A 24,167-nucleotide genomic window follows, 5' to 3' on the forward strand; every position below is an offset into this window, starting at 1 on the left:
TTGGAATTTTTCAGATGGTGCAAAGTATTGGGGAGTTACGGCACCGCAACGTTGGCTTGTGAAAATGTGTCATCGCCAACATATTTGGCTGAATTAATTTAATTCATAAATGATAAAAATTTACCTAAATCTGTTTTTATTTATGAATAAGTGACCAAAACCCTTATTTTATTGATCATAAACTAGATTTTGTTCTGTATTTTTCCAGTTGACACATTGAAAATTTGCGATTATTTTTTTAATAAGGCAAACCAATATACAAAACAACAGAAACGATAAATAAAATGAATTATAAAATCCCTGTAAACATTATCCTCCTACAGATGGATGGTGAAGGCAGGAACTGTTGGTGTAATCCTGATTGCTTTGACATGTCCTGTCAAAGAAGATGAATCAGTTTCTTTTACAGAAATAAAACTTTCATTTGAGTTAAACCTGAAACTCATTCCTCCTCCCCACTCCAGGCCCACGACATCCGCACCAATGAGGTGGTGGCGATCAAGAAGATGTCCTACAGCGGCAAACAGTCCAATGAGGTACGAGACAAAAATAATTTAAATCAGGTGTTTCCAGGGTTTATTTCTGGATAAAATCCTTTAATATTCTTGATATTCAAACTGCACAGTTTAGTAATAAAATTCAGTCTAACATCTGATTAAAAGCATTAGATTATTAAAAAAAATACCTTTTTTTCTTGCCTTCTGAAGTTAAATCAGACTAAACTTTTTTTGTTTTACATCATTTAAAATTGGTAAAGTTATTTTTATTAACTTAAAGCAGGACAACTTAATTCTTGTAGAGATTTCTTTTAACTTTCTTTGTATTTTGTATTCAAGCACCTAATTTGAGCAGGAATTTCATTTACCCATGATTTGTTTAGATTATTTTAATGTAATGCATATTTATTATTTGTAATTGCTCAATGATATATTGATCTCTGTGTTATTATTACTATTAATAATAAAAATTTATTTTATTTTCTAATATTCTTAATATCTTTAGATCTCAAAGTGCAAAAAAACAAAAGCAACTGTAAGGAATATAAATAAAAAAGAGATTAAAACCAATATCTAAGAAAATCTGGCTAAAATTTTTTTTTTTTTTTAAACGGCCAGTGGATTGTGGTGCCTACAGAGTGTTAATTAAAACAAAGCTTGGCTTATATTTTATACACTAATAAACTTAATTCAAATTTAAAGATTTTCATTATTATTTAATTTTTTTATTAAATTAGTGTTTTTATTTCTCTGACGTCAGGTGTAGAGAGAGTGATAGTGAGACTTTTTAAAACAAAATGTTTTGTTAAATATTAGTTTATCTCATCTCTGCTGTAGAATGTAGTATACTATTAAAAATTATTTCACATAACAGTAAATTAAAACTGTCATTTTTTAGTTTATTTGCATTGTTTCTATCTCAAAAGTGTGACACTGAAAATGCTTAAAAAGTGTTAGAGTTTTACCATCCGAACCGAACGATTAGTCAGCTGGTCGGTGACAGTGGTTTTGTTTCTGCTCCAGAAATGGCAGGACATCATCAAGGAAGTGAAGTTCCTCCAGAAGCTGCGCCACCCGAACACGGTGGAGTACCGAGGCTGCTACCTGAGAGAGCACACCGCCTGGGTGAGGCGCTGCACAGCAAATACAACACATTTACAAACACTGAATTAAAAATCACAACTTTTCTCACTATCTGATATTAAATTTCTATAACATTTTAAAATATTCTCTGACCACCTTAACATTTTCTGCATGTCCTCCTTTTCTGGCCAACACGTCTGAATTTTGACCATTTCCCTTTGGCCCGTTTCTAATCTAACTTCCTGTTTCAAAATGACTCTTGAAAGCCAAAATTGTAAGACGAAAATGTGACAATAAGTGGTAACATTTGCTCTTTTCTTTCTTTTTTTTTTTGTTTTGCAAATGCTATTTTGAGATCTTCTGAAATTTACTTATTCTGTGTAAAAATTCATGTTAACTTGAATTTTTTTTTTCATTTTGACAACTCATCAGGACTTGATTTAGATTAAGAGTGCACTGCAAAAACACAAAATCCTAGCAAGTATTTTTGGTCTAGTTTCAAGTGCAAAAATCTTAGTTTTATTTTAAGTGTGCTAATTTACAAGCATCTTTTCAGCAAAATATATGGGATTATTTTAAGTAAATAATTATTTCATATTGATGAAAAAAATACAAGTTCCATTGGCAGATTATTAAATGTCTTATTATAAGTGAAATAATCTGCCTATGGAACTAGTAATTGTTCATAAATATTAAGGAATTATTGACTCTAAACAAGCTCTTGTGTCTCGCTGAAAAGATAGCTATAAGTTAGCTTTGTGTTATTTCAAATGTACTAAGATATTTGCACCAAAAACTAAATCAAAATACAGGGTAAGATTTTGTGTTTTGCAGTGCGTTCTTTTAAAGAAGGTCCTGGAAAATTTTATTTGCACTTTAAATATGAACTAAGTTAAGATCCTGTTTGCTTTGGGAAGGTCATGTGTAGAAATTAAACATTTTCATAAGTATACAAATAAAGCTTAAAAAATTCACAACGTTTTGAAAAAAGTTTTTGCAAAATCAGGAATTTTTGGCAACAATCACAAAAAAAACATTTAAACTTTGTGATTAGATTTCTTTCTAATTGGTAAATGTACAGTTTTAATATTTCTCTGCCCACCTCTGCATAATGCTACAAATGCTTAATAAAGAGTGCATATTTAAAAATCAAATAAAAAACCCATTAAAAAATGTCTTTTGGAGAAAGAGACGATGTAAAGTCAATATTTCTCTTTCATGTCTAATTTTTTGATCCGATGACAAAAAAATAATAAATTTCTATCTGTAATTCATCACTAAAAAAGCAGGAACTCTAAACCGCCGGTATTATTTCACTAATGTCACTTCATTGTTCCACTTCCGCTGCTGTTTGCATGTCGTAGTCATCGCAGCGTCTGTGTTTGACTAATCCAACTTGGCTCCACAACTTATTGAAACGGCAGGAAGTGAGATTAGATTTCAGGTTTAGCTCCTGGTTCCTTCTGGGCTTAATAAGAGTTTTATTCCCAAAGACGATTCACTGAAAACCTTTGACATATTTGGAAAAGCTAATGAGGTTAAAAAGCAATAAAAACATTGATAAGTAGCTAGATTTATGCAGGTTTACTTCAGCGCTGGAGCAAAACAAAATGGTCACTGTGTGGTTGGATGTTTCCAAACAACAACACTCTTCCTGTTTGCTCTTTTCCAGCTGGTGATGGAGTACTGTTTGGGTTCCGCCTCCGACCTGCTAGAAGGTACGAGGAAACAAAACATTTATCGAGATTTCGCTGCATTTTCAGTCTATCATTTTTGCAAATGTAACAATTCTCTCCACAGTCCACAAGAAACCCCTCCAAGAGGTGGAAATAGCTGCCATTACCCACGGTGCTTTGCAGGGACTGGTCTACCTTCACTCTCACAACATGATTCACAGGTGAACCTCACTTCTCTTCAGCCAACCCGCTCTCCGCGCCCACGCTTTGACGAGAGGCATAAGCGGTTCTGATAACAAAGCTTATGCAACACTGTTTATGCTGCAACGACATCTCATCTCTTCCTCGGTTTTTCTTCCATCTGATGCTTTCTGCCTGTCAGGGATGTGAAAGCAGGAAACATCTTGCTAACAGAACCGGGTCAGGTCAAACTGGGAGACTTCGGCTCTGCTTCTATTGTTGCTCCGGCCAACTCCTTCGTGGGAACACCTTACTGGTAAAACAACCATGGCATATTTATTTAAATGTTTTATACACACTAGGGTTGAAACGATTAGTCATGATTAATCAATCATTGAAATAATCAACTAAGTTAGTAATCAATTAATCGTTTATGTATACAGAATAAAGAGACACAAATTTCTCTTGTTTTACATAAATTAGAATTACCAAAGTTATTTCAATTCGCCAAATGCCAGAAAATGTGTCAAGAAAATGTTTTTGTTTTTTAAATAATTTTCTTTGAATTCAGAAGTTTACATACTTTTGGTTGGTATCAGGGATAAACTGTAGGACTTGAGTCTAACCTGCAGTCAAAAACTTGCACTTTTTGCAAAAGGTTAGTATGCAGCAAGGTTGCAAGTGACAATTATTTTTGATTAAGTAATTAATTAATTGATTGATTGATTGTCCTGATGATTAATCGATTAATCAAATAAAAAACGGTCACATTCTGCATATTTTTTATTTAAACTTTTTTTAATGCAATATTAGAAATGCATTAAAAAATGCAAATAAACAAATAAATTCCTCTTTTAAATAACAAAATAAATACTTAATGTCTGAAATGTAACAACACATCACTCCTTTAGTAACTGCTTTATCATTTAACGATCATCAGTTAATGATTAATCATTACTAAATTAGTTTACAATTATTTGTATAATTGATTAATCGTAATGAATTTCACTAATTGTTTCAGCCCTGCTCTAGATGTGTGCTTCATTAAATCAAGAACATTTACAATCCTTGGTTTCCTCTTCATGAGACTCTTTTGTGTCAGTCAGAGCCGCTGTAACACTGACTGCTAGAGGAGATTCTCCCTGCCTTTGTTTATCACCATCTACAACTCTGAAGAAAATTGTAGAATATAAGTTGAATCATTTCATTTCCCTCTGAATTGAATAAAATATTTTTGAGTTTGGATATTATCAGTCAATGTTGTTCAGACTCTGGAAACGGATTTGCCTGAAGGTGCAGCTCTCTGTTGTTCCACGATCAAATGGAAACAGAAAAAGATGGAAATGTTTTCTCTGTGCAGGATGGCCCCTGAGGTGATCCTCGCCATGGACGAGGGACAGTACGACGGGAAGGTGGATGTGTGGTCACTTGGCATTACCTGCATAGAGCTGGGTAAGAGAAAAAACTCCCATTAGTGGGTTAAGGAGTGAAGTTCATGAAGCTGAAACCATTTCCTCTTTCTTGTCGCTCCCTGCTTCGTCACTTCGCAGCGGAGAGGAAGCCGCCGCTGTTCAACATGAATGCTATGAGTGCCTTATACCACATCGCCCAGAATGAGAGCCCCATGCTGCAGTCGAATCACTGGTGAGAAATGAGTAAAAAACTTTTATATTACTGCTTGAACTGAAGATTTCACAACCATAAACCTTAACAGTTTGCAAAGTTTTAGATGAATAAAACACATAAAATGTGATTAGAATATCTTTGCTGCCCAGAATTAATTAATCCTTTGCTTCCATATTTTTCTACTTGATTCATTGTTTTCTCATTGGCCTCTTCTGTTCAGAGGAAACTGTGTGAGATTGTTTTACAGGTTGTTATATTTGATTTAGAGAAAACTTATAAGCCCTTTTCGTCCTTTATATCAAGATAGGATAACTTTATTTTGTTTTAGAGCTTTATTTATAGAGCAGGTTAAGAACAGGTACTGTACAGTAAAACCAAGCATAAGATAAGGCATAAATTAGTAACAGAGTAGGCAGCAAGAATTACAGTATATTCTGGCCTATACGTCACATCAGTCAAAAAATGTCATCAAGAGGAAACCAGCCAAACTGGGAAACAAAAGCAATTATAGGCCGGAAAATACGGTAAATCAAAGAGTGAGTAAAAAAATGGAATGGTTACTCTGAATCTAAAGCCTCGGATTTAAAATTTTTAAAGCAAAATTTTAAGGTGCAATGTTGAAGCGTTCCATACTTTTGGAGCTGCAACTCTTCTGCATAATCTGCATCCAACCTCGAATCGAACAATGAACAATTTTTGAGCCTCTTAGTATTATTGATCTTAGTCTTATTGAGAGGAAGAACATTGAAATTAATTCAGAACTGGACTTGGAGCCGATTAACTGAAACCAAACTGGGATGATCGCTCTCTTGTTCGCTGGCTCTGGGTAAAAATTGAGCAATGACGCGTTATACCTTTGGAATAACCTTTGAAATTGAAGACCATTCCCTTAAAGAAGTGAAGTGCATTAAAGCAATCAAGACTCCAGGTTAAATTATTTTTTGAAGGGAAAACAGTATTTAAAAAAGCAACATTTGGGTTTCCCTAAAGATTTTTTGCGTTTTCAGGATGAATCATAATTCTAGCTTTTGTATCCTGCTATAATAATAAATAACATCATTTCTTGTCTTGGCAAATCTGTCAAAAAGAGACTGGATGTAGAAATTACCAGTGTTCAGTGGAAAATAAATCTGATACTCGACAGCATCTTTAAACCTTTTTGAACTGCTATTAAATTACGATTTTTTGTTTTCTATTCCAGGTCGGATTATTTCCGCAATTTTGTGGAGTCCTGTTTGCAAAAGCTGGCCCAGGACAGACCTACCTCTGACGTGCTGCTGAAGGTACGGACAGTCAGAGGAAAGAGGTTGGACGATTAAGGCAGGCAGAGTCTTCAGATTGTTTTTCTAACGGGAAAATTAGAAGATTTGACAGAAAATGCCTTTAATTGTAGGATATTTTATTTTAATACATCCAGGTTGGAAACGATTAATCGATTGTTAAAATAATTATCAAGTAATTTAGAAATTGATTAATCGTTAACTTCTGTGTACAGACTCGAAAAAGGCCATTTGGTGACAAAAAGAACATATTTAGAGCAGTCATCAAGCCAAAACTGTACAAGATGTAAACATTTTGCATTTAAGGTATAAACATTTGTTTGTGAATATGTTTTATCTTCACTTGGTTCATATTCAGTAAATGGAAAGCTAGGTTATTGCATTTTAGACAATAAAATGTTTATTTTCTTATTTAAAAAAGGAACTGAATTGTTTGTTTGCTTATTTTACTGTTTTTCTAATATTGAATAAAAGAAAGTTTAAGTGGTTAAATAAAAAATATGCAATTTTTTAACCGATTATTTGTAAAAAGAAATAAAAATATCAATTACTAAAATAGTTGCAGCCCTAAATTAATATTTTTATGAATTTATAAAATTCATAAAAACGTTGTCCTAAAGAGTAATTTAATTCAGTTATTTGTACATGATTTTGTCGCTGAGCTCTGGATCATAAACAGTAAAATCTTGAAATTTCCCAAATTCAATAATAAAATGTGGATTCTCCGGTTGGAAACGTAAAGATGTTGTTTTATCCCGTCTGTTTCCGTCCTCTGCGTTGTCCCGCCACCCAGCACCATTTCCTATGCAGGGAGCGCCCCATGACGGTGGTGATGGATCTGATCGCGCGAACCAAGGACGCCGTCCGCGAGCTCGACAACCTGCAGTACCGCAAGATGAAGAAAATCCTGTTTCACGAGGCCCACAACGGTCCGGCACCGGAAGGAGGGGATGAGGAAGAGGTGAGGCTGCGTTCATTCATCCCTTCATCCGTTTAATGTCCATTCAGCTTAGCCTGCCGCAATAAATCAGTAAACCAATTAATCAATCGCATGACAAATTAAAGTAAGCGACAATCACCATTTGGAGGTTATCACTAACCCTTTTAATATTGTTGAAGAGCCGCCATTTTGAGAAATTATGAAAACATTTGACATTAAGCCCAAAGTAGATGGTGCCTGCCTCTTTTGCCTGTTTTCCCTGTCTATTCTTATTTTTTGAAATCCAATTTTGTTTTCTGAGACTTTATGATCTATTTCAGTTATTGCTGTTTTATTTTTAATATTTTAAATGTTTTCCATTTAAAATACGCCTGTGTTAAATGTTCTTTAGAAATTGAAGTTTTCTTACCTTTGTGTTCTTGCATTAATAAACCATTAATATGTTGGTAGAAAATGGTTTCTAAATTTTCATTTATTGGGATAATTTATGGAATAATTTATCATAATTTTATTTTATCAGAAAAATATAATCAGTTTCTTTTTCATCCACTCATGTCACCTATAACCTATTTCTAAAGTCTTAAGTATAGAAATATGAATTCATTTTAAAGTGAAAGTTTGTACTTATAATTTTAAAAATGTTAACTGAAATAATAGAACTTGAAATTATGTTTTGGATTTTTGACATAATAAAATCCTGTAGGAGGAGCAGGTAGCTAACGGCGCTAAATGATAAACATTAACCCTTGAAAAGTTATTTTGATTTGTTGTTTCAGGAAAAAAACTATGAGGTCCAACGTTTCTCAAATCAACCATAGCAATCTGCTGGGAAATATAATATTATAGCCTGGTATCTTTATTACCTTCATCCCTGAAGCTCGAATGTTTCAAACCAGTGTTTTTCTTTGCTTCCTCCAGGATGTGGAAGGGTACATGCTGCGCACCGGCACAGTAAACAGCATGGAGAGCTCCCACTCCCTGCCGTCCATGTCGATCAGCGCCAGCTCCCAGAGCAGCTCCGTCAACAGCCTGGCCGACGGCTCGGACGACAGTGGCGAGATGGCCATGATGCAGGAGGGCGAGCACACAGTCACCTCCAACAGCTCCGTCCTGCACAAACCTCTGGTCAGACACGTCACTCTTTATTTAACAATATAAATCACTAAATAAGACCACAAAGCCCAAAAATACTACCTTCAATAGAGTATCATCTTATGATCATTGTTTTTAACCAGTAATTTGGTGCAACATCCTTTAGTCATAATATAATATTTAGGGTTTTTTGTACGTTTAAGTGTCTGTTAAAAACTAAAATCGAACAGTTCTGGTTAATTTTGACTTTGGAGAAACTGCTCCCCCTAAAGGAAATGTGAAGTAATAGCAACACAGAGTTACGCTTCTACTTGCAAGGGAGCAAATGTTATTGTTTCTACCTTCACAGTAGAGTTATTATGCTGCAAATATGCAAAATGAAGCAGCAACAAAATAAACTGTTATTCAGCAAAAACACAATGATTTGAGGCACACTCTGAACTGAAGAAGATGGATCAGAAGAGCCAGTTTGGACATCAAGGAGGCTTTTATGTGAAGAAATTTATTTAAATTTCCACATTTGGGTTTACATTACTTAATCTGCTCACACATGTGTTGTTAGGTAGATATGACAGCAAAAGTTAGCATAGAATAAAAAAAACAGTAAAAGTTAGTAACCGAGATAATTTGGCATCATCTTGTCTGTATCTATTAAAGTTTAAAATAATATAAGTAAGAATTCATCTTTTTAATTGGTGTCTTTAAATTCAATATAAATTTACCAGTATTCACAGAATTAGGGAGCAAATAGTTAAAATCCATTAACACTTGAGAACCCCTATTATCTGTAAAAATGCTTAAAACTTACTATTTTAACAGTTCAAATGACAAATGTACCTTAATATACATTAATATGAACAGTGGGAACTGCCTTAGCACTAGCGCAGAAGCTAACATCCACAACCTTAGATTATCTCAGTGCTTCAGCTTCAGCCAATCAGCACCAAGGAAAAGAAATTACTCTTCTGGGTTGGCTGCCAATAGTGTTTAATCTTCCCCAGCTGCATTTTCATTGAAATATTTTAGAAGGCTCCACAAAAAATGTATAAATAATTTGGAGTTCAAGAGAAAATCGACGTCTAGTCTGTCTTTTGTGGCTGATTCAGAAACATTACATGACTCAAACTTTACCTGCTAACAACAGAAAAGCCAAGATGTTTTATTTTTAATCCTAAATAAATAAAGTAGTTGTTTTTTTTAATTATCTCCGCTTTGTAGAGCCACGACAACATCTATGATGATCCCTATCAGCCAGAGGTTGACTCTCAACGAGAAGCTTCATCTGGCGGCGGCGGGGGAGGAGGGGGAGGCGGTGGCAGACGTCGACGGCGAGACCACTTTGCCACCATCAGGACCGCCTCGCTGGTGACCCGTCAGATCCAGGAACATGAGCAGGGCTCGGCTCTTAGGGAGCAGATGTCTGGGTGAGACCATGAAATGCTTTACATTGCGAGAAAATGTCCTGTTTTATTGTTTTGGGAACGCTGAATACTTAAGACAGGGTGTCTGCACATCTTTAAAAAGTCTTAAATTCACTCACCCAAAATTAAGGCCTTAAAAAGTCTGGTTCATTTAAAGTGAAGTGGTTGCGGCTACTGCTAACTAGCTGCTAATATGCCCTCGCTAAAAGTGTAAAATTTCTGTATCTAAAATCAAGGCCTTAAAATGTCTTAAATCCAGTTTTTTAAAAAGTAAGTTGGCCTTAAATATTTTCATCAAACTTCTTAAATTTTGTCATGGCAGAACTAATCTCATATATTCTATGTATCTTTTTCCTTGTGGGACTTTTCTGTCAAAGTTTGAGTTTCATCTTCCTTTGGTTCTGTGACTCACTGCTAACACTCTTTGCTAGCTTGCTAGCTATTATTTTTCCATCACCAGTTGGTTTGATGAAGTTTGTACATTTCTTTGGTGATGTAGGTTTTAAATTGCCTTCATAATTAATTTTAAAAGTCTCAAAAACAGAAACCCTGTTAAGACTTTAATTACATCAGAGTGGGAGGAAAAGGAAAAGCTAAAGTTCTTCCTGCTGAATGATTTTGATGCGCTGCGTCTCATCACAGGTACAAACGGATGCGGCGACAGCATCAGAAGCAGCTGATGGGTCTGGAGAACAAGCTGAAATCAGAGATGGACGAGCACCAATTGAGGCTTGATAAGGAGCTGGAGAACCAGAGGAACAATTTCTCCATGGAGCTGGAAAAACTGTCGAAGAAGCACCAGGCTGTCCTGGAGAAGGAGGTGAGCTTAGAGGAGCCGAGTCACGCGACACAAACTCCTGCAGTGCTTCTGATGGAGATGTTTTGGTTTGTTTAGACGAAGGCGGTCCTGACGGAGGAGAAGAAGTTCCAGCAGCACATTCTGGGTCAGCAGAAGAAGGAGCTGACCAGCCTGCTGGATTCCCAGAAGCGACAGTACAGACAGCGCAAAGAACAACTGAAAGAGGTGCCGCAGATTAGCCTGTCGCAACAACCAATCAATCTGTTTGCAAAATTTGTCATCTTTCTCTCTTTCCATCTAAAACCGAATGACAAAAGTCTTCGGTTTGGTGTTTTGGTCTCAACTGGCCACTTTATTTAAAGAATAATTTTGTGTAGAGAGATTTCATGACTCATTTTATTTCTTGCTTCTGTTTATTTGTTTTAGATATTTAAAATGTCTTCCAGTTCTAGTGTTAAATGTTCATTAGAATTCAAAGTTTATTGATTGTTGATGTGTTCTTGGATTATTATTCCATTAGCATTATGTTACTTACAAACGGTTTCAAAACAACAATATTATTGTTAATCGCAAAATTTTTTTATCGTAACAGGCCGAACCGAAAATGCTTCGACACGAGCAAAAAAACCCAGACAGTCACTTTTTGAGAAAGTTTTTCACTTATCTGGTAACTTTATGAAAAAGACGATTTGTTTACTTGCCAGGTATTATGCTGCATTAGAACAACTCCTTTATTTATATGAATATATAAATACATTTTTTTATTTTGCTGAATCTTTATAACGTAAAGTAAAAAAAACTCTGTTTTGAAGTTTGGCCGAATCCAATAATAACAAAAAGAATCAGGAAATGTGGAATATCGTCTGTGATATTATTATTGAGGTATTTAAAAATATATATCGTAATATTTTTTGGCAACATCGTCCACTCCTGGTGAGGACTATGCAAATCTCTCTTATATTGGACAATTAATTAATTTTACATACTTACCTGAGTATGAGACATAGTTTAATACATATTTTATCCTATTTTATGACTGTTACAAATGAACGACGCATTGCAGCGTTCCAAAAATAACGCAGAAAAACCAATGAAGAACAACTCGAAACCATTCATCACATTCTGTTTTCTTTTTTTTATTATGGCGGTCCGTGTCCATTTTACGCTAGACACAGACCTGTTGTCATAGCAACCGACAGACAGCAGCCCCGCTAGCTGATAGAGCAGATATTGGGTTCAGATGTATCAGGACTCAACACGTAAAAAACAAAAACATTTCCCACACAAAGCAACAGAATATTCGGTCCATTTCAGTTTTACATCTTCAGGTTTGGTGTTCATTTTGCGTTTATTAATAAGGGATCATCTGAACTTTAGCTGTGGATGATTAACTAATTTAAACATCTGCACTACTGATGATCTGTCAGAGAATTGCTGTATGGGTCGCCTTATTATTTTTTTTTTACTCAACCAAAACACCAAATTCTGCAGCACATCTACATGTTAAGGTTCCCTCTCTATTTCTTTTGTAATTTCTCCGTAGGAACTGAACGAGAACCAGTCGACGCCGAAGCGAGAGAAACAGGAATGGCTGGTGCACCAGAAGGAGTGCATGCAGCAGCTGCAGGCGGAGGAAGAAGCCGGCCTGCTGCGGAGGCAGCGGCAGTATTATGAGCTGCAGAGCCGCCAGTACAAGAGGAAGATGCTGCTCGGACGCCACAACCTGGAGCAGGATCTGCTCAGAGAGGTATCATCCCTGACTGGGAGCCTGAATGTAATCCTGGTACTTTTTTATAAATCCTGAGTCCAGTGAATGGATACCATCACTGCTGATGATTTGATGATTGATTGATTGATGATTTGATTCAGATCGGTTGGTGCACGAATGCCAAAAAAGATTTTAACAAATGAACATATATATATATATATATATATAAATTTACATATATATATTTGTGTGCAATAAACTCACAAATATAAATTTGTGAGTTAATTTCAAATTTTCCACAAAATGTTAAAATGATGGTGTTTAAGTAATGCTAACTCCTACCTACAGGTGGCGGTATTTCTACTAACTCACTGCTGATTCAGCCGTACTTAATGTCAACAGTTTTTACAAAAACAAAAATTTAGATACTTAAAATGTTTGTATGACTTTATTCTCCTAAAATTAAGATTCTTGTAGTATTATGATTTGTCGTATTTCAACTTTATTGTCTTCAGACTGCTTTCTTGTTATATTATTATTATTATTATTTTATTCTTGTACTTCAATTTTTTTTAATGTTTTGGTAATTTTATGTTTTTATTCTCGTACTATTTTAATCTTGTAATATTTGAACTTTATTCCTGTAATATTACAACGTTATTATCTTACAACTGTTTTCTCATAATGTTCCTTTACTCTAGTATTTAATTTTTTTGTAATGTTATGGCTGTAGTCTCGCAATATTTGTAATATTTGAACTTTGTTCTAATATTATTACTACTTTATTGTCATACGGCTGTTTTGTTGTAATATTATTGTAGTTTAGCCCTATGATTTGGTTGTAGTGTTGAGCTGAAGTCCAAATAAATAGAAGCTGTAAAACACTCTTATCAAACAAGATGGCGGCTTGTGGCTCCATGGAAACCCAAGTACCGCATTGGTGAAAAACCATCCTGATTTTCCAAATGTTGACTCTTGAATCACCAGCGTTGCTCCTCTTGACCGTGCCGTCTCTGTCTGCAGGACCTGAACAAGAAGCAGACCCTGAAGGACCTGGAGTGCGCCATGCTGCTGCGGCACCACGAGTCGACGCAGGAGCTGGAGTTCCGGCAGCTGGGCGTGGTGCAGCGGACGCGCGCCGACCTGATCCGCACGCAGCACCAGACCGAGCTCACCAACCAGATGGAGTACAACAAGCGGCGCGAGCAGGAGCTGCGGCAGAAACACGCCGTGGAGGTCCGCCAGCAGCCCAAAAGCCTCAAAGTGAGTGAGGGCCGGGACGGCGAGGCGGCGCCTGGGGGGCGGGGCTTAGAGCCAGACGACGTGGAGGAGTGTGAGGAAGAGCCGGACGGAGCCGCAGAGCTCCGAGATGATGAGGCGATTAGAGAGGAAGGGAAAGGAAGTGAAGTGAGAGAGGTAGAGGGGGTGCAGTGGGCGTACGAGGGTGATCAAAGCGAGGCGTGTCACGTTGAGTCTGATGAAGAGGAGGAGGAAGAGGAGGGCCGCGGCGTGGCCGACGGATGTCCGTCTGAGCTCGACGATTTGTCAGAGTTCTACTTCCCCGACGCGCCGGAGGAACTGAACACGGTCGCCGCCGCGGCCCCGCCTCCCCCGCCGCAGTCCTCCCTCCCCTCCCTGTTCTCCCACGCCGTCTGCCTGCTGCTCTCGCTCTCCGCCGCCGCGCAGCCGTCCAACCTCACGCTGCTGCTGCTCTCCGTCTTCCTGCTGTCGCTGCGTCGCTCGCCGCCGCTGCCCTCACTGGCGTCCGTCGTGCTGTCGGCCGAGCTCGTCTTCCTGGCGCTCTTCTTCTCCTACCTGCTGCTGCGCTACTGCTGCGCGCTCTCCCTCTCCTCCTTCCTGTGGCTCAGCCTGTGGGGTGGCGGCGTCTTCAGCCTGGCGCTCGCCGTCAGCCTGGGGCTCTACTACATCCCCTTCATTCTCGTCTCCGCCTCCTTCCTCAGCTCCCCGGCCATCTTCCTTTCTCTCTTTCTGCTCGTCGCGCTCGCCGTTCGGCCGGCGCGGAGATTCCTCCAGCGGGCGCCGCGGAAGCTCAACCGCTTGTGCATGCGCGTGCTGTTCCGCTTGCCCCGCCCCCTTTTCGCCATGCTGCAGTCGGTTCTAGGTGGCGTGGCAGAGCGGAACCTTTACGAAATGTTCCCCAAAGCCGGGCGCAACTGGGGCGTCCGCCAATCGCGGATCCCCGTCCCTTTGAAGAGCTTACCCTCCGAGCATCACGCCCGCCGCCGTTGCCACAGCAACTCACGCCTGGCGAAGCTGCTGCTTTGGGTTGGGCGATTCGGAAGACGGCCACTAGGGGTCCTCGCAGACTTTGCCAACACTGTGATCTTGAAACTCGCCAGGCGGGTCGTTACGAACCTCCCATTGCGCGTCCGGGTCAAACTCCGAACCCTGGGGCTCCTGAGGAAGGAGCTACCCAGCCGGTTGCCACGGTTACTGCCGCGGGAGGTCCGAGAGAGGAGGCAGAGGGAGCGGAGCAGGAGGAAGATGAGGGAGGAGAGGATGAGGATGTATCGCGAAGAAACGAGATGGGAGTGCGGGTTGAGGCGAACCGCATCCGGAAGGTTTGAGAGAGGGAAACTCCGACCGTGGAGATAACAGGAAGTGACCCGGTTCTGGTTTCTGCAAATACACAACTTCACAAGGATCATTATTTTAGTTTCTAGTGCAAATATCTTAGTACACTTCAAAAATAACTTTTCAGCAAGAAATAGGAGCTGGGTTTAGTTAATAATTTATTAAAATTATTTTAAGTGAAATGATCGGCCATTTTGGCTTAAAATCTGTGAACAATGTTGATGAAAAGTTACTTGTGAATAGTTTTTGTCTTATTTCAAATGTTCGCAGATATTTACACTGGAAACTAGACCAAAATACTAAAAAGACTTTATAACTGTTGTGTTTTTGCAGCGTATACCCGGCTAATCCAGAGATTATCCCCCATTTCCTCATTGTGCTTTTTGTAAAAGTTCCTTAAACCTCCATCAGTTTTATTACTTTGTTCTTAATTTCTAAGAATCTTTTCATGGTTATTTTAAGACCGTTTTGTTTTTATCTTTTAGTCTTTTTTTATTTTTATTTTTTTTCTCTATAGTCGTCTCATTGTGCCAAGAACAAATACTTCAGTGTTAATGACGCTCCGTGAATGAAACACCTTTATGCTAAAAAAAAATTAAAAAGCTGTGAAAAATAATTTAAATTAAAAAAAAAGGTTTTATGATTTCAGAAGGGTTTCACCAACGTTGCCCTCAACACTAGCTAGCGGTCGGCGATAATCGAAGTGCAATAAACGGCGGCGGCGGCGGCCATATTTACCGTCGCTTCCAATCAAATCCGTCTGTTATTGATGGAAAGAAACAAAAATCCAACCTTTAATTTGAATTTTAATTAGTTTTTTTTTGATGGGGAAAACAGAAACAGACCCAAAGCATCACTGGTCCTCCTCCATGCTTTCCTACATATCACCCCAATCTAAATATGGCTGTTTTCTACAGGCTACTTCCTGATTTATCAAGACCAACACAAACTGCCCTTACTGGAATTACATGTTTTCTTGTTTTTCCCATTTTGAAAAGTGGCTGTCAGAATTTCATTGCTGAATTAAAGTTTCTATTTTTAGGAATCGGTAAAGGAGTCAAAAATTTGTTTGGTGGATTTTTTGTTTTAGGGAATACTAGAGAAACGATCCCACAGCATCACAGGTCCTCTACCATACTTTAAAATATGCTTTATTTGTAGAAATGGACAAGTTGGGTGAAAGTAGCTGCTTTTTCAATTATGAAGACAAACACGCTTATGGCATATTTTATTGCTATTTTCTCTTGTTTTCCCCATTTTGAAGAGTGATTAAGGGAAGTAGCTGCAGTTATTCAAGAATCAGGGATCAATTATCAAACATTCCCAGATGCACAATTAAAAACGTGATTTATAATTTTGTTTTCTGTGAATTTTGTAAAGATTTCTTAACAGTGAAATCACAATTAAATGCCTTTAAATTAAAGGTTGGATTTCTCTCTGCAGCCATAACAGATTAATTTAAAGTCATGAATATAAACCAGTAGTGCCAATAAAACGGTCTGTTAAAAACCAGAATGTTAAATCGTTTGAGGTTGTTGATTTTTCTAGAAATTCTGGTTTCAGTTTTTCAAATCATTTCATGCATAAAGCTGCTGAAATCAGCCGTCTTTCAGTCGCATTTAGTTTTGCTACCTTATTGCGCTCGATGCAATAGTCTTGATATGATTTACCGTGTAAACATTTCCCTTTTTTAAAAAGAAAAGTGCCTACTTTCAGCTGTTTGCACAAGTCTTAGTCTGTTGTGAAGAGACGAAGTAGAGTAGAAAACGAAGATATCTCATAGTACTTAAAGCGTAATATAATAAAATTATATTTAATATATCAGCATGATATAGAACTTTATTGAAGCCATATTTTGTTGACAATCTTCTGCGAAATGCAGGGCTAGATTGATGAAATATGAATGTGAGAAACGGAGCATCTCATTACCAAACGACCAAAAATATCCAGATTAAAGGAACAAAATTCATATTTTTTTTTCAGTTAAAATCTTTACAGTTTCCAAAAACAGTGCAGCTACTCTTCACCTTAAGTGACTTTAATTTATTGGTATCAGAAACCAAAGATATTCAGCGACCGACCAAAACTGTTTTAAGAAGCTAAAACCAAAAAAATATGTAGGATTTTTTTTTACACATTTTGCTTAAAAACAGCAAAAACATTTTATCTTTTAACGGAAACACCAAAGTGCTTCAGTAAAAACAGGAAGTTTTAGATCATTAGGGATAAAAATGAAGGAAAAACATTTAAACTGTTTTACATGGAGGATTATAAAATAAAAACGTTTAGATATGAAAAAGTCGAGTTTTATCAGTTTGTTGGATTGTAACTCGCTCAGTTTTCACCTGTTTTTCTGTTTACATGTTGCATTGTGTTTTTCCCAGTTTTATCACCCTGTTTGTTTTAAGTTATGCAGTATTTTAAAGAGTACTGCTGCGTTCTGTACGGCTGTGTGCTCTAAAAAACATTTTATTTGTTATACTTAGATTTTTATTTGCACAGAAATAAATTCTTTTGTTTTGAAATCATTGTCTTTGTCTGTTTTTATGATTTTTTTTTCCCTCTTCGTCTTTGTCACCTCATTTGTTTTCTATTCTCCTTTTTTTGTTTTTATTACCCAGAATCCTCGTTCACTTCCTCCTGCATCATCACACGTTTTCTGTCCATTTGTCACAGAAACTATCAATAATTCGCCATATTCAATATCGATGGCGTCTCTTAAAATTCACATATAAACATATTTAGATTTGCGCAGTATATTTATATGAAAACAATGTTTTACAACTTTAATTTGTGGTATATATTAGCATAAATATATTCCACAATATTAATATTTTTTTGGTGAAGAAAAATTTTTCAACAAAATATTTAATGCATTTGGCAAAATTGCTACTCAAGAACCGTTTAATCTTAAATTAATTTGAAAAAACTAAAAATAGTTATATGGCTATAAATTCGAATATATTTTAATATTATTGAAAAGTTCCTTTATTTCAGAAACTCAGTTCACTAAATAAAACAGTATTTACAAGCCCTAATTTATTAATTATGATGATTTTCAGCCTGTTTTCTGACATTTATCATTAGAATGTATTACATCAACCAAATAAAAAAAGTTTTTAAAGCAGAAATTAAAATTATGCTTGGATCTTATTCTTTAAAGATGCTTCTAAACTGATAAATGCGCCACATTATTGTTCTTGTATTTTTATTCCATTTAGTTAAGCAACCAGAGTTGAGAAATACAACAAAGTTTTACTCAAGTAAACGTAGCATTTGTTAGTGCATTAGTTTTTTGGGGTTTTTTTCAAAAAAGTTGCTCAATGTTATGAAAAAACAGTTAAAGTGAAATCCATTCAGATGTATTGATCTTGTGAAAGGTGAGGCCAAGCGGCGTAAAAATCACTCTGAGAAATAAACCAGTTATGATTCTAGAAAACAAAGTTCAGGAAATCAATTTTTACATAATCCTGGTTACTATGAGTTCCAGAAATGTGGCAGAAATCTCTGAAAAGATGTGAAAGGTGTAAAGACTTTGGAAGAAAAAAATTATTTTTTTACATTTTAGTCAAAAATTACGGCAAATTATTAGGGCCATCCTAAGAAAAAATATATATATTTATATATATTCAATGATATTACCAGAATACTCTTAACAGCATAAAGTTGTAATATTGGCTTTATTTTCAAAATAGACTTTTTTCCAATAATGCTGATCTTATTCTGATAATATTATGACTTTATTCTAGTAATATTATTTTTCAACATGGCCCCAAAACTCCATTAAAAATACTTTGCAATTATCAGAGGAGTTACATTTATTGGCATTCCAGCTGTCAAGCTTGTATTTTAATTGCTGAATAGCTTTTTAAATTAAAAAACTTTTTATTTTATTTTTGATAACTTCGAGCTCCAAGCCTGAACTTTGACTAGGCTCCTCAGAAACAGTAATATTACCTCCAGCTAGAAGAAATATATTAAAACTGAACATTTTCTCCAAACGGAACATGTTGATGATGTTTTGTGTTTTCCAGATCTGAATAAGAACAGAAAAACAGGAAATGGTAAAGCTTTCCACGTTTCTATAAGATACAAATTTAAGTTAAAATATATGACATAGACAATCAGAGATGGGTTTTACTTTTTCACAAATAAAAATAAAACCATTGTTTAAAACAATCATTTAAAGATTTTTTACAAAACTAATCGTAATGTTTTCTGTTTTGGTTCGTTTACCCATCAAATTATCAGCTTTCTATTTTCAGCAGAGCAGTTTTGGTTTTTGAGGGACTGACTGAGACCACAGACAGGTGGGTAATCACACACCTGCACAGGTACGGCAACCCATCAACTCGCATTACGGCAAGTTGTTGACGTGCAAAATAAGAAGGTAAATATTATAAAATTACCATCAAAAATCACCAGACTTCCATATTTAAAACGATACTTTTGCTGCTTTTTTTGGTGTTTTTTTTTTGATATGCTATAATTTTATAACTTTTTGGACTTAATTTGCACATCAACACCCTGCAGTAATGAGTAAAAGCAGCGATCAGTTCACATATCCTTCCATAAATGCTTGGATTTAAACACAGGTCTAAAAATTCGTTTATAGAGAACGAGAAAATTCTGATTAATTTGATGGTTTTCGCATCAGTGAAGTTGGATTGTAAAGTTTACTTTGTAAAATTAGCGTCATGGTGTGATTCTTGTTGCTATGGTTACAATCCAGCGTCACATGGCTAACCTTTTTCTTTGTGTTTGAGCTTTATAACACTCCTCTGCAAATAATAAAAAAAAAACCTGTTGAGGTCTGAACATGAGAACGGGCCCCAAATCAAGTTCTGCTTAAGGCCCCATATGACTTTGGACCGGCCCTGTGATTACAGAACCATAAATTCAGGCAAAAAGAAAATTAAACTGATCAAACCAAAACTTACTGCAGGTAATTTCTATAATAAGGTAAAGTTATCCCAGTGACAATATCCACAGTCTTATTTTAGAACAAAGCTTGTCTACAAACAAGAGGTCTCACTCAAACATAAATGTGAGTAAAGGAGCCAAAGATTTTACTCAAAAAAATACTGTGCAGTAAAACTACTGATTTTTTTTATCCAAAAAGTTACTAAACTAAATGTAATTAGTCACAATCCACCTCTGCAGACTGATTTGTAGCCTACTTTGTGTTGTAATACAGGTTCAGATTAAGTGTCTTCTGTAGTGAACAGAAAGAAATCAGAAAAACTCCGAAATTTAAATTCATGATTTAAGAAGGGGAAGTGATTACTTTGGGTAGGTTTGGATATTTTTTACTCTTTAATAATCATTTATAAACTCCGTTTTGTATCCAGTTTGATTTTCTGTATTAACATTTGATTGCTGACAACAGAAGAAATTGGTTGTGGATGGAAACACTGTTTTTGTCTGTATATGTGGAAAAATAATAATACTCAGAAACTTTTAAATGTAAAATATGTTGGAGCCTTGAATTACATCAAACACCTAAACCACAAGTCACCAAATTTCTACTGAGTCTGGATGCAAAACTGCCTCCTGAATCGTTTTAACGCACTGCAAAAACACAAAGGTTTACAAAGTATTTGCCTGGTTTATAATCCAAATATTTTAACGCACTTGAAATTTAAAAATGTTAACTTATAAGTAACTTTTCAGCAAGATATGTGCTTATTTTAAGACAATAATTCCTTAATATTGATTGTAAAAAATGCTAATTCCACTGGCAGATTATTCATAAGACATTTTCCCATGTTATTAGTCAAGTAATCTGCCAGTGGAAATAGAGCTGTTGCTAGGTAACGGGCTGGGCTTGGCTGAGGTTGCCAGGTAACGGCACAGTCCAACTAGCACTTTTTCATCCATATTAAGGAATTAAATAAGCTCCTATTTCTTACTAAAGTTACTGTAAGTTGTTAGTTTTGTCTTATTTAAAGTGCACCAAGATATTTGCACTAGAAATTCAGTAAGATTTTGTGTTTTTGAAGTGTGATGACCTTGATAATAAAGTTGCTAATGAAAAATCCACTTAGTATTAATATCATTAATCAAGTTAAAGGTTCTGGAGTGATCCGGTTCTGCATTACAGACTGGATCTTCTTTTCCAAATCACTTTTAGTAATCTTAAAAGTAAAGTTGATTCATTCCTGTGTTTTCTGAACCACCAGAGCTTTTTGGGTTTTTTCAGCCCGGTTTCTCTCGTCTCTCCTTCAGTCCAAAGAGCTCCAGATAAAGCGCCAGTTCCAGGACACCTGTAAGATCCAGACCCGGCAGTACAAGGCGCTGCGGAACCACCTGCTGGAGAACACGCCCAAGTCGGAGCACAAGGCAGTTCTGAAGCGGCTGAAGGACGAGCAGACCCGGAAGCTGGCCATCCTGGCCGAGCAGTACGACCACTCCATCAACGACATGCTGTCCACTCAGGCTGTGAGTCGCTTCCCTTCCCACAGAACCCGACCAGAGCCGGTACTTTGGGTTTAGAACACGGCCCGGGGGCCAAATCCAGAAAGACGCAAGTCAGCCGCAGGCTTCCACCAAAAACTCAGAAATTCTGAGATTTCAGAAAATTTCTTGAACATTTCTGAGCTTGAGAAGTTGACAAATTATTAGAAACAGCTTGAAGCTATTCTAGAAAAATTTTGAGATTAATCTCAAAAGTTTTTCTAGGATGTTTTTATTTATTTCAGCATTTCAAAAGTAAGATTTATTTTTTTACTTTTTGGAGGTTTTCTGAGTTTCAACTCTGAAATTCCCATTATTTTATTTTTTTTAAATATCTGAGATTAATTTCAAATTTGAGGGTTGTTGGGGTTTTTTTTTAGCAAATTTTTAAAATATTTGCTATTAAAAACCCCCACATATTTTCCTAAATAATTAGGAAAAATATGAGTTTCAGAAGTCAAATATTCCTCCCAGATTCTTTTTTTTTCTTGCAGATGTCTGACTTTTGGAGCTGGGAAGTTTCCTTGTTTTTATAGAAAATTTCTTAGATTAGTATTTCTGTGTTTTTTGTTGGAAATGTACTCCGTACATGTCGTCGTAGTTCACTGCCAAATTACACCAGAACTGTACCACATTATTTAATTTCAAGAAGTTCTCATTGAATACAGAAGAAATTATTTATTAACATTTCAACAGTTTAATGGGTAGTTTTATGAATATTTTATAGTCCCTCTGAGAACCTTTGTGATTTTGATGTGGCCCAGAATGAAAATGTGTTTGACACGCCTGGTTTAAAGTACGGTTCAGAGGCAGCAGGGGTCTGGAGTCGAGCTTCATATTTCAATTTAGCCGCACAGTTTCACTAAAACTTCATATAACGTTACATATGTAGCACGGCTATAATGCGAGTTAGCCTTTTCTGTTAACTTCTTTTATTTACATTTTTATTCTTCCATTTGGGTCTCGAATGCTTCTCACATACTATAGAGCTAAAATGCTTATACTGTATTTGTTTACTTAGATAAATTAAAAGATTTTAATAGTTTAAAATTATTTTTATTTCAGATTTAAAGGAATTTGCAAGTTTACCTTGAAAAAGTGCAGCAAATAATCCTCATTGTTTGTTGCGTTACCATAGTAACAATCTAATCTATTGTTAAGAGTTTGATTTTCTATCTTTTTCAAGAAAAAAAAATCAACCAATTATGATTGGGATCCACTAAATCTGTACTTATGGACCCCAAATTAAGTTCTGCCCAGGGCCCCATATAATCTTGCACCAGCCCTGTTCAAGGCAGTTTAAAGTGGAATAGATGGATCCCGTTCGATTCCAGTTTAGGGCATCAGTTGGGATTAAATGCCCCACATTGTAATCTAAACATTTTAATCTGATTTAAAACACAATTCAACAGTAAAAATCAGAAATTCATTTTGTTTGACATTTTCTCCGCCCTGGATCTTTCAGGAGCGCTCCCACCTTCAACTTCGTCGTCATGCAGAGACAAAGCTTTGGGTTTTTTCTTGAATAATTTATTGTGAGAGGAATGAAGAGGGGGAGGAAACTGTAATTACCTCACATGGCAGCGCGCCACTTAAGCTCAGTAAGCCAAATCCCTGCTGCCCTTGTTTGTGTCAGAAATATGAAGAACCTCTGAGGTCAAAAACATATTTTTATTTACTGAAACGCTGCAAGAAGACGTAACTTGTGTTCCAAATTATTATGCAAGTGATATTTTCTCAGATTTTTCTAAATGGTCATTGCAAATGACGGTCAGTATAATTTTCAAGTCATGAACTATTACAGAATAAATAAAATTTTACTGAACCAAGCTCCCCATGAGAACAGTATTTTTTTCAGAAATAAAAAACTCAAAATGCACTGTTCCAAATTATTGTGCACAGCAGATTTTCTAAACACTTTATGGATTATAAAGAACTGCAAACGGTCATTCTACAGTTTTATTTTCCAGTCCATACCTTTAAGTTGCATAAGCAAAAAGTTCTAATTTGTTTGTGTTACAAGCTCAAATAGCTGACTGCAGATATAACATGTTTGACTGTAAATATGAAAAAATGCAAAGTATTGTGGGTATTTATCTTCTAATCTGACGGGAATTTTGAATTCTGCAGTTGAATCTTAACCAAGTTTAAAGTTTTGCCCTTTTTTTCCCCTCCATTTGTTTTTCTGTTTTATTCGTCAGAATAAATTTTGCGCTTTTAACCCGACTTTCTCCGTCTTTTCCCTGTCAGTTGCGGTTGGACGAGACCCAGGAGGCGGAGTACAAGGTACTGCGGATGCAGCTGCAGCAGGAGCTGGAGCTGCTCAACGCCTATCAGAGCAAGATCAAGATCCACACCGACACGCAGCACGAGAGGGAGGTGAAGGACCTGGAGCAGAGGGTGTCCATCCGCCGCGCCCTGCTGGAGCAGAGGGTCAGCCTTAAACATTAGCAAAGCCTATGGAACATGCTTTTACAACGTTGCCATTGTGTGTCAGAAAAGTAGAAAACTTAATAAAATGTTGTGTTATTGCACTTTTCCTATTAGTTAATTTACTTTGAAATCTCCAGACTCAATGATTAAACGTTGGTTAAATGCAACTACGTGGTTGTAAAACATACATCATGATTTAAAAGGACATATCAATACAATAAACTAAAATTTCATTGAGCTCAAAGAGTCGAGTTCTTTGCAGTTCCAACTGGGTCTGGTTCTGGTCAGAATATAATAGATAAACAAAAATGCAAATTGTCACAAGTCCGAATGCAGTTGATGACTTATGAGACACAAAATTCTGAATATAACTGACGCCAT

At 36.5% G+C, this 24,167-nt stretch overlaps 1 protein-coding gene across 3 annotated transcripts in view; it reads left to right on the plus strand.

Moving 5' to 3' along the window:
• Positions 1 to 24,167, plus strand: part of taok2 (TAO kinase 2) — a 34,977-nt gene that overhangs the window by 5,601 nt on the left and 5,209 nt on the right. For 2 of the 3 annotated variants that reach the window (XM_005810614.2, XM_005810615.2), the window contains exons 3-19: positions 465 to 536; positions 1,521 to 1,622; positions 3,253 to 3,298; positions 3,381 to 3,477; positions 3,639 to 3,752; positions 4,797 to 4,888; positions 4,987 to 5,080; positions 6,264 to 6,345; positions 7,136 to 7,303; positions 8,201 to 8,407; positions 9,593 to 9,798; positions 10,438 to 10,615; positions 10,691 to 10,819; positions 12,138 to 12,341; positions 13,326 to 13,565; positions 21,126 to 21,338; positions 23,604 to 23,786. In XM_005810614.2, coding sequence (XP_005810671.2) covers positions 465 to 536; positions 1,521 to 1,622; positions 3,253 to 3,298; positions 3,381 to 3,477; positions 3,639 to 3,752; positions 4,797 to 4,888; positions 4,987 to 5,080; positions 6,264 to 6,345; positions 7,136 to 7,303; positions 8,201 to 8,407; positions 9,593 to 9,798; positions 10,438 to 10,615; positions 10,691 to 10,819; positions 12,138 to 12,341; positions 13,326 to 13,565; positions 21,126 to 21,338; positions 23,604 to 23,786 — 2,427 coding nt within the window. Of the gene's footprint in view, positions 1 to 464; positions 537 to 1,520; positions 1,623 to 3,252; positions 3,299 to 3,380; positions 3,478 to 3,638; positions 3,753 to 4,796; positions 4,889 to 4,986; positions 5,081 to 6,263; positions 6,346 to 7,135; positions 7,304 to 8,200; positions 8,408 to 9,592; positions 9,799 to 10,437; positions 10,616 to 10,690; positions 10,820 to 12,137; positions 12,342 to 13,325; positions 17,423 to 21,125; positions 21,339 to 23,603; positions 23,787 to 24,167 lie in introns of those variants that run through there. The other variant, XM_014473142.2, reaches the window with a different exon arrangement.

Source organism: Xiphophorus maculatus, chromosome 10 (assembly GCF_002775205.1).
Source record: "Xiphophorus maculatus strain JP 163 A chromosome 10, X_maculatus-5.0-male, whole genome shotgun sequence".
Classification (NCBI taxonomy): domain Eukaryota; kingdom Metazoa; phylum Chordata; class Actinopteri; order Cyprinodontiformes; family Poeciliidae; genus Xiphophorus; species Xiphophorus maculatus.